The sequence below is a fragment of the Berghia stephanieae genome, chromosome 5 (genome assembly GCF_034508935.2).
Source record: "Berghia stephanieae isolate SIO BIC M18660-M18661 chromosome 5, UCSD_Bste_1.3, whole genome shotgun sequence".
NCBI lineage: Eukaryota > Metazoa > Mollusca > Gastropoda > Nudibranchia > Aeolidiidae > Berghia > Berghia stephanieae.
Window position 1 is genome coordinate 49969263 of NC_088364.1, and position 11280 is coordinate 49980542.

Consider the following 11280-nt stretch of genomic DNA (forward strand, 5'->3'; position numbering starts at 1 on the left):
ATCGATTGTCAAACCCATACACACCCCTAAGGGCAAAACAGCGGAAAATTAGATTTTTAAAGAATTTTCGTGAAAAGTAGATTTTATGGATAGACATAGTTTATAACCAGTAATTTATAGCAGTATTGCTTTTAACGAGTCATAAAATATATAAAATATTGTACTTCAGGCAAAGGACCAACTTAAAAGTAAAAAAAAAAAAAAAGAAATCCTTCAGAGCCATAAAGCCCATGAACTCAGGAGCTAATCCCGGTTTCTATAGCAATTGCTTGCTACCCCTAGGATAGGACGCTAGTCTATGGCAAATTATTTTCCGCCAAACAGACCCAGCTACCCATTCAATGATGGGCAGTCATGGGGGGGGGGGGTCGGAAAAAAATGTCAACTATTTTTAGATTTGACAGTGATTCTTTGTTCGTTGGCAATGATTTAACACGGACTGTAAGGAACAATTTTGACCCCAACCCTAATTTTTCCACAAATACATTTATATTTGTCCATCTATATTTGTCACTAGTTCAGAAGCATGAAGATTGCGAAACAGGGAAGTTTTTATGTGTCATTCACTCTTTTTTCCTTATGCCATCGTGTTGCCATTCAACCGATATCTCAGATCAGGAAAATCCCATATTATATATTATTTGTAATAGTGATGATCAAGGACATTATTGCAAAATGTAATACTTTTATTTTCTACATCCTTGAAAGAAATAAAATATAGAAAAACCGGGGGATTAAATTGAAAGAATGAACTTGTTATTACGCAAATGATGCCTGAAAATCAATTTTGTTTTCTTGTTATCCATTGGTTGATCATTAGGTGCCTCAGGACAAGCATCTAAAGTAATTTCGTTTTATACACCTTTTTCGAGGATTTGTAAAAAAAAATAAAAAAATCTGCTATTATTTCTGATTTCCATTATATTTTCCCATGTTATTTTTCTTTGGGAACCGGAAATTTTTTCTTTAAAAAGAAACTCATTTGTCAATAAACAGCATAAATATCAGTTTATATGGCTCTTGTAACGTACTTTGAAAAAAATAAATCGATATTTGTCTCTTATCTTGTCAAAACTTTCAAACCTGGGACTTCAAAGAAATTTGATTTTTGTTTTTGTAAGTAGAAAGAAATTTGTTTTTCCTTTTCAGCTCGCTTGGATAGACCATGGTGAATGTTTAACTGAAAATATGATCTCATTGCTCATTACAAGTCTAATTACAAATATGGTAAAAAAGAAACAGGATAAAAAGAATTAATCAATGGCGAGAACCAATATTAGCTATGTTATTTTGCCATGGAAACGTAGATAGAAGATCCCAGAGAAAATCCCAGTGTGTTGATCCATCGTTTCTAATTAGGTGTCAACCCAGATCAAAGGCTGGAACGGAATGGTGTGTAATAATTTCCCCTGCTGGAATATTATATAGAAATAAAAGTCGTTTGTTAAATATGCGCCCGTGTTAGATACAAATAGTGTTAATAATTACGATACAAGAGTGAGTGAAAATGGACAGGCTTCGTATGTGAACAATACAGACAATGGACGTTTCGGTTACAAACCCTTCGTCAGCACAACGATACAGAAAATAACGTGTAAAATAAGTAAAATAAAATGCAAAATAACTTGTATCGTTTTGCATTTTATTTCATTTATTTTCCACGTTTATTTGTGTATTGTTGTGCTGACGAAGGGTTTGCACACGAAACGCCATTGTCTGTATTGTTCCCATACGAAACCTCTCCATTTTCACTCTTTCGTTAGTATTTTCACGCAGCCTTTCTTCAGGCAGCCCCTACCGTTTTCTACAATATCCTCGGTTCAAACGTCCAAAGCAAGAGAGGAGTAGAATGAAGCTGACGCTGATAGTACTCTTTAATAGTCCAGGATTTGTTTATAAAGATTTTGTACCAAGGGATCAGACAGTTGACCAGTATTTATACACAGAAATTTTGAAACGCGTGAGTAAGAAGAATATGAGAAGAAACCGGCCTGAGCTTTAGGCGTCTGAAGATTGGTACCTTCTTCGTGACAATGCCTAGTCACATAAATCATTGAGTGTGCAAAATATTTATCTAAAAACAGTATGAATATTCTCTTACACCCCTTTTATTAACCTGATTTATGACTTTTTCTTCTTCGCAAGACTTAAAATTGCATTGGAAGAACAATACTTTCACATATATATGTATATATTTTATCTATTATCTCACCTTTAATAAAAAATTCTTTCGCTGACAAATTTGTTTCTGTCATTTTACGGCTTCCTCGGGGCGGCGAAAATTTCCAAGTGGAAGCCGTAAAATGGCAGACACAAAATTGTCAGTGAAAGAATTAAAAAGAAAAAAATGGTGAGATAATAGATTATAATATATATATATATATATATATATATATATATATTTATATATATATATATATATATATATATATATATATATATATATATATATATAATTGTTTCTCTTTGTCCACTTACATCAGACTTTAAAACCAAATACTGTTCAAGGACCACACTAATTTACCGTCAAATTAAAAGCTCTCAAGTTAATAAATTAGGCTGGAAACATTTTTGAAGTAAAATTGTTACAAATTACAAAATTGTGCTCAAAACTTTTAGTCAGGGAAAAGCCACCCTAGTTCAAACGCTAAGTTTGATTCAAGTTCATATGTAATATAATTTGTTCTTGTTTGATTTAAAATGTTAAGCGCACGACATTCTCTCGAGGTTTGAATATATATGCATATAAATATATTAAAGTCTATTTTTTATCTTTGTGTGTACAGTCACCTTTTGAATTCTTTGTTTATCCCCTCCCGCTTTTATTTTATGAGCGCTCTCCTCTCTTTATTTTTTTTTCTGGATGTCTGCTAAATTAGGAAACATAATTAAATGACTATGAACCTAGTTTTGAGTTAGAAGGTTATACAGGTAAAAATGACATTCTGTGACCAAAACGAAATTTCTTTAAAAATCGATAGTTTAACCATTAATCTTATATATATATATTTCCCAAACGCATTCGTTTGTATGTTGTATCTTTATATTTTGAAATATTTTAAAAAGTAAGTAGGAGAGATATTGCTTCGACATCTGCGTAAAATTTAACTCATGATTAACTAAAAAATGTTGGCATATTTGGTGTTATTATTTTTGGCGTCCACTCCCCTAGCTGTTGTGCTCATGAATACGTCTTTCTAAATAATTTCATGTTGATGATTTTGTTATTTTTATGTTGATTATATTAAATAATGTTGTTTTAACTTTAAAGCTGATTTTTTTTAAATAATGTCTTTAACTAACCATACCTCAAAAACTAGTGAAAGTAATGACACAATGTAAAGACTATTATGATTAGGGATGATTGCAAATTGAAAAAAAAATAACATAAATCAATTTACATGGGGTGAGGGCGGCATGTGGTATGTTGTCTTAGGCCAACACACACACACACACACACACACACACACATATATATATATATATATATATATATATATCAAACACAAATTAATCATCATTTATATATATATATATATATATATATATATATATATATATATATAATTATATATATAAAATATATCTGATATATTATATATATATATATATATATATATATATATATATATATAAATGTGTTTGTGTGTGTGAACGAAAGACAAAAAGAAACAATAAAACAAAAGATAAGATTAATTAACAAAATGAAATTGGACTCTTTTTACATAACACAATTTGGTATCTCCTAAACGATGGCTCAATATGATAAATACGTCTTTCTAAATGATTTCATGTTGATGATTCTCTTATTTTTATGTTGATTATATTAAATAATGTTGTTTTAACCTTAAAGCTGATTATTCTTTAAATAATGTTTTTTTCTGTATCCAGCTATCTTTAACTAACCATACCTCAAAAACTAGTGAAAGTAATGACACAATGTAAAGACTATTATGATTAGGGATGATTGCAAATTGAAAAAAAAATAACATAAATCAATTTACATGGGGTGAGGGCGGCATGTGGTATGTTGTCTTAGGCCAACAACACACACACACACACACACACACACACATATATATATATATATATATATATATATATATATCTAACACAAATTAATCATCATTTATATATATAGATAATCATATATATATATAAAGTAAATCTGATATATTATATATATATATATATATATATATATATATATATATGTGTGTGTGTGTGTGTGTGTGAACGAAAGACAAAAAGAAACAATAAAACAAAAGATAAGATTAATTAACAAAATGAAATTGGACTCTTTTTACATAACACAATTTGGTATCTCCTAAACGATGGCTCAAGATGATAAATATCATAATTTCTAAGCTTTGACTGTTTGCAAACATTATCGAATCAATTCATGACATTAATATATTATTTTAACATTTATGTTTTCTTTGAATAAACGTCAAATCCAGTTTGAACATTTTTACTAGGGCAGCCAATAAGCAGTATGTCTTGCATATGTTATATTTCCCTTTTGAACTAGATGAGAGAAGGAAAAAAGATTTTACCAAGAGCAAACAAGACTTTCGGAAATTAAGAAAGAAGAAAAGCAAAACTAGGTATCTAGAGAATGAAGTATTGATATTGATGCACGGAAATTGTATTGTAGATAATCTTTTATGTTCATATATTACATTCGTGTATTATAGAATATGCATTTGATATCCCATACGCCAGCAAATGACTGTTTTACTTAGACACAAGAGGCTCATATTACTGTCTGTAAATACCATTATTAACAACTAAACAATCGCAATATTTTTTTTAAAAATTCCCTTTATTATTCATCCATACGGGGAATTTGTCTCTAGGGTCTATTCCAAGAGAAGACCGGAATAACACAGGCGTCAGCTAGGGCGAGGTGACTTACTTGCTCAATGCCACACAGCGCAGCGGCGGGTAATCGAACTCAGTACCTATTTGGTAAGAAGGAAAGACCGTACCGCAGGGCAAAGCTGCCTCTATAAATTAATTTTGAGACAATCGGTCAGATATGCACGCGTAATTAACTGTATACACACACACACGCACACTCGCACACACACACACACACACACACACACACACACACACATATATATATATATATATATATATATATATCATGTATGTATGAAAAATGAATGAAAGACCCTTATCCATTCAAATCCTGGAGGCAAGATGGCGGCTTTTTGGGCATATACTCAGAAGAGATGTAAAAATACCAGCTAATAAAGCCATGAATACTTTTTTTTCACTGCATCTGGACACAAGAAATATCAAGGTAGACCACCCACGTCAATTCACACTGTCCTCAATAGAGACCTTAAACGCCTTCAAAATAACAAAGTATTAACATCAAAGGAAGACCTTACGAAATTAGCATCCACAGCAACTGACCGTGAACAGTGGACGGAAATGACACGGATGATTATAGAGGCAGCCGAGGCGTTCCGATTGGATAGTTAGGAAGCGAACGGCCTTAAGTCAGTAAGTAAGTCACATATATATATATAATATATATATATATATATATTATATATATATATACTCAACTATGCGCCGTTCAATGCGGGACTCGAATCCAGCCCAGGACCTTTGATTCGAGTGCCATACCACTAGACCACTTTCCTACATTTATTTCATTCAAATAATCATAATATTATCACAATGAGACGGCGGAACAAACACAAATGTTGTTAATCATCATTTATTTCATCATTCATTCAATTAACAGATTATCTAATGATGAATACCATGTGGGATGCAATCGCAGAGATGCCATCGCTAGATTAATATCACTTCTCAATTTATTGCTTGCCTTGTGAGCTTGGAGTTCCATGATCCTGGCAGTAGTAAATCGATTGCGGAGAAATATAGAAGAAACTAAATTAACGTCACTCAGCTCTTTGTTATTGTTTTTAGCCAGTTACAAAATTATAAGTGAAGCAACACAAATAAACAGATTGGTCAAAAAGATTGGGCCCGAAAATGTTATGTTTTTGTTTTAGTTTTCTTTCGTACTAATAAAATCTCTGTGAATTATGTAAATCAAATGTAAAGATGAACTAAGATGACAGTAAATACATCCTTATCGTGTAATGAGGATGTTGATTGAATGCACAATAGAGTAATTTTCATCGAATATTTATTAAGACTATAATAACGGATACACTGAAAAGGGGGGGGGGGGAATTTGAGTGTTTACTGCTGGGATAGATCTCCAATTTTTATAGGACAGGCAAGCAGTAACGACAAACACTCATGCTGTTGTGTTCACATCAAATATAACCGTTTGTTTATCTTTTCTAAACATACATTGTTAAACCAAATGTGATAGAAAATTTAATAAAGCGGATTTATTGTGGTGTTTGTTTGTTTTTGGGCCCATGCGATTCGTGAAATCGAATCAGCGTCAGAAAATGTCAATATGCAGACGAATGATACCCGACTATGGATTTTCATTATTGCGTTTGAATATACTGTGTGGCAGGGATTATATAAGGCATAAAATGCTCTGAACATGAGTCATGTGCGTCGCTTATAAAACCCTCATGAAAATACAATTATAACATAATAATGATGATGATAATAATATGTAATAATAATAATAATAATAATAATAATAATAATAATAATAATAATAATAATAATAATAATAATGATGATGATGATAATGATGATGATAATAATAATAATAATAATAAGAAGAAGAAGAAAAATTATAATAATGATAATAATAATAATAATAGAAATGATAATTATAATTATTAAAATATGATAATGGAAATTGTGCATATAAATATGGGGATTGCTATATAATAACATTGATTGTCCAAAGTCAACGAATTTAAAAATGATTTGCAAGGTTTTACCTTTGATTTCCTCATGATCCACCACCCCGTCTCCGTTTCGATCTAACAGGTCGTAAGCCTCGTTGATGACCTTCGTCCTGCTCTCGTTCATAGGTGGTCTCAAGGAAGACATTAGCTCACAGAAATCTATCCCGCCACTCATATCAATGTCCATAAACCTAGGAAGAAAGTCAAAGTGTATACTGGACGACTTGAACCTGAAGACTGTAGTATTAGTAATATGGACGTTTGTTTGTTGTTGTTTTTTTCATTTCCGAAGTCATGTTGATTAGACTTTTATTTTCTTTCTGATATATTCTTACCTTGATATTTATAGATAGGCAAACTTTATCTTTAAGTAATGCATAAATATTTCTTAAAGTGATATGAAATTAATGTTTAATAATGAGTTTTAATTCAAATAAATGAACAGGACCAAGTAAAGACATGCCTAGATATATACTTAACAAAACTCAAGAAATTATAAATCAGCAATATATGTTTTTAAAAATCTTTGTCTCAAATTTATGATCTTGTAAAATCAACACACGGTAATTAACTCTGATTATAAGAGATAGTGTGCGCTTGGCCAAAAAACTCACACATTGCCATCCGGAAGTATAACAGGTCAACACACAAAACTGTGGGTAGCCTTGAACGTTTATAGTCAGGTTAATACGGTTTATTGAGAATTACTCATAAATGTGGACGGCAAAAACAGTAACAAAGAACTGAGTGATGCCATCTTCATAATATCTTTACTAACCCAAAAAGACATTTGAGATTGTCATCTGACATGTTCAGCCCATAATCGCCAAGCTTTGCTTTCATCTCATCAAAAACAATGCGTTTGTTGTAGTCTACGTCCAGATGTCTAAACAAGACCCCGAGGTCGTAGATGCCTCTATCTCCTTTCCCGAGGCAATGCTTTCGTACAGTTTCCAGCAAACGGTGTCCATTTGCCTTTGTTGACGTACCACCTGAAATGAAAGTTACCGCATAGTAAAGATATACACTGGAACATAATATATATATATATATATATATATATATATATATATATATATATATGTATATATATATATATATATATATATATATATATATATATATATATATATAGAGAGAGAGAGAGAGAGAGAGAGAGAGAGAGAGAGAGTATAAAAATACATGTTGTGTTTGTTTGTTTTAGGGCTGATATTTATATATATATATCAGTCCACAGTTCCAAGAAAACTTTGCATTCAATAAGAGGATAATGTAATGGATGTGTTTGATAGAAATCTCAATGCTGTCCCATCTAATTCATTGCTTGGATCGAATTAACCTTTAGGGCACGAAACGGATCGTTTTGCTCGCGATCGCTTTGTCGATATCAATATCGATTCAAAAAGAATTCTCAAGACAAATTGATTTTTTTTTTAAAGAACGCCAGCGTATCCGTCGATACAACAAAATCGTTAATATGGAAATAAACGATTTAATCTGCAACTCATTCTTTTTTTTTTTCTTCATTGTCAACATCATGATACTCATCATCACCATCATCATCAGTGTCGACGATTTATTAATCATCATCTCTTCATCATCATCATCATCATCATCATCATCATCATCATCATCATCATCATCATCATCATCATCATCAGCATCATCATCATTATCATCACCAAAATAATAATAATAATAATAATAATAATAATAATAATAATAATAATAGTAGTAGCAGTAGTAGTAGTAGTAGTAGTAGTAGTAGTAGTAGTAGTAGTAGTAGTAGTAGTAGTAGTAGTAGTAATAATAATCATAATAATAATAACAATAGTAATGATTATGATGGTGATGATGAATGATGAAGATGATGATGATGATGATGATAATAATAATAATAATAATAATAATAATAATAATAATAATAATAATAATATAATAATATATATATAATGATATATGATGGTGATGATGAAGATGATGATGATGATGATGATGATGATGAAGATGATGATGATGATGATGATGATGATGATAATAATAATAATAATGATAATAATAATAATAATACTAATAATAATAATAATAATAATAATAATAATTATAATAATAATAATTATAATAATAATAATCATAATCATCATTATCATCATCATCGTCATCATTATCATCATCATCTACATCTCAGTTATGTCCCAAATAACGTTGATGACAATCATGAAACTGAATGTTAAAATAAGTAAAATTTAGGATTATTCTTATAATTAACAAACAAAACTTACTTTCTGCAATTAAGCCATTTCTTTTAAGTAGAATTCATAAGTTAATCGTAAACTTAAATCAAGTCTCAGTTCCAATCAGACAGGATATCATTTTTAAGACATTTACTTTGTTACCCATGAACAACAGTAGTGGCAATGCGGAAGTTTAGAAAGAACGAAGTTGGCCTCACTTAACGTTTTTGTATTGTTTGAGACAGGTCATTTTAATGATTAGTTCTCATTAAATGATATCAATCAAGCTACAAACGCCCAACGTTATACATAGTTTTGTGTTTTGATACGTTTCTTCCGGCTGGCGGGTGTTGTGAATAATGTACTTAAAAGCATTGCCTAAATATGCTACTATAATAAATGGAAAAAAATAATGAAAACGTCAATACATGACCTTGAGCTTTCATATAGAGTAATATATACTAAATGTGCTCAAAGCGCTTTACAAGGGATCCCTGGACAACCAGCAACACTTAACATGTAGGACGGGACATGACGCCTGAAAGGTGATATTACAATTTTTTTTCGGACAGAAACAACGCTGTTAACGATCAGTTACTCATTTTAACCTGAGTACAGAGAGAGAATGTGAGTAAAGATCTTTTTCAAGGACTCAACTATGTGCCGAGCGAGACTCGAACCCGGGACCTTCCGATCCGAAACCGAGTGTCATACCACTAGACCACATAGCCGCACAAATCACCACACATCACTTAAAATCCAAACAGACGGCAGATAAATATTTAGCAAGGATGTCCGCAAGTAAAAGGATGTTGAAATTACATTTCTTTGATTTTGTTATTGGCTGAAAATGGGTGTTCAGCCCGAAAAGTCCCATGTTTGGTATTTTGTTGGGGTTTTTTTCCCCAAAGAATATTCATTTTTGTTCATTACATTTTACTGTCCACAGCTTCTAGCAGCTTAGTTTCATTTTAACATAATATCAAGTACACTTTGATTAGTACATTTTGTGTGTGCTGGTATTATTGAGTTAGTGATAAAATGCTTTGTGTTCGAGTGGCTTGATACCTGGTTTGCAACTTTAGGTCGAATGTTCAAATCCCTCTTTTTGGCAGCTCTATATACAAAACCCGAGAAAGACGTTTTACTCTCATCCGTCTCACAAAACGCTGGATGGAATTAATCAGAATCACCGGTACAATAGTTGTCGATCTCTAAAAATATTTTATAATATCGCCATACCGGACTGCACGTCTCGTGTTGCATGTTATATATTTGCTTTTGGATTGGAATCTCATGTAAAACGCTTCGAGACATTAAGGGGATATTGCCCTAGATAAACACACGTATATTAAAAGCACCCGGCTAGCTTTGTCCATAAATTATGTAGTCTGGGCGGCAAACACGAGCAATTGGGCTTTTACTCACAATTCTTCCATCGGAACAAACACTTTAATTTTATAAGCACCAAAATTGTTATATACTATGTGCTCTCCAAAATGCCAAATGTAAGAGTATGTTATTGACAAGAGGAAATAAGTATTATGAGACGTCTTAAGGATGGCTATAATTTTAAGGATGTGCGCTAATAATACAATAACAGGTAAATTATAATATGCATACTTTTTTGGTCTTTTAAAACATCATTTAAACAAACTTTAGGGCATCCCGGAGCTTTACTTACGTGTTTCTGAATTGTTTTCAGACGAGTGGTCATTACAGCCTTTGGATTCTGTCTTTTTGGGTACATCTTTGTTTTGTTTACTGTTTACATTTTTACTTGCTCCACTACTACCACTACTACTAACGACGGTACCTCTACTACTAGTACTACCACTACCACTATTAACAGAACCACTGCTACCACTTCCACTACCCGCACGACTTTGAACACTCCCTCCGACTTTTACACTGGATTTATTCGAAGACACGGTTGATGATGATTTTTGTGACGTTGTAGCTGAAAACGATTTACTTTTAATAAGACGTTTCGATGTATTTTGAGAATATGGCGAAGGTAAACAATTTGTCGAGGACTGCTTTAAAAGTTTGTGATTTTCTGACTTTCCGATTTTCCCTTTCTTGGATTCTCCGTCTTTTTTCAGATTCGACTTATTGCCTGATGCGTGCGGTGATGACGATGTTGAAGGTACCGATGTTTTGGATTGGCGATCCAT

The 11280-nt window shown here is 31.9% G+C and overlaps 1 protein-coding gene across 1 annotated transcript; it reads right to left on the reverse strand.

Annotated features, from left to right (window-relative positions):
- Positions 1 to 5751: 5751 nt before the first annotated feature.
- LOC144973962 (uncharacterized) lies at positions 5752 to 11280 on the reverse strand. The gene is made up of 4 exons (XM_078916851.1): positions 10920 to 11280; positions 7648 to 7861; positions 6903 to 7060; positions 5752 to 5873 (listed from the first exon to the last, which is right to left on the reverse strand). The coding sequence occupies exons 1-4, from the start codon at positions 11278 to 11280 to the stop codon at positions 5833 to 5835; spliced, it is 774 nt and encodes a 257-aa protein (XP_078772977.1). The 3' UTR covers positions 5752 to 5832.

Coding starts and splice junctions, on each gene's coding strand:
- LOC144973962 (XM_078916851.1), bottom strand. CDS start 11,280: ATGGATCGCCAATCCAAAACATCGGTACCTTCAACATCGTCATCACCG. Junction 7,061..7,647: donor AATCTCAAATGTCTTTTTGG/GTTAGTAAAGAT, acceptor CTTTCTTCCTAG/GTTTATGGACATTGATATGA. Junction 5,874..6,902: donor GGATCATGAGGAAATCAAAG/GTAAAACCTTGC, acceptor TACTACTGCCAG/GATCATGGAACTCCAAGCTC.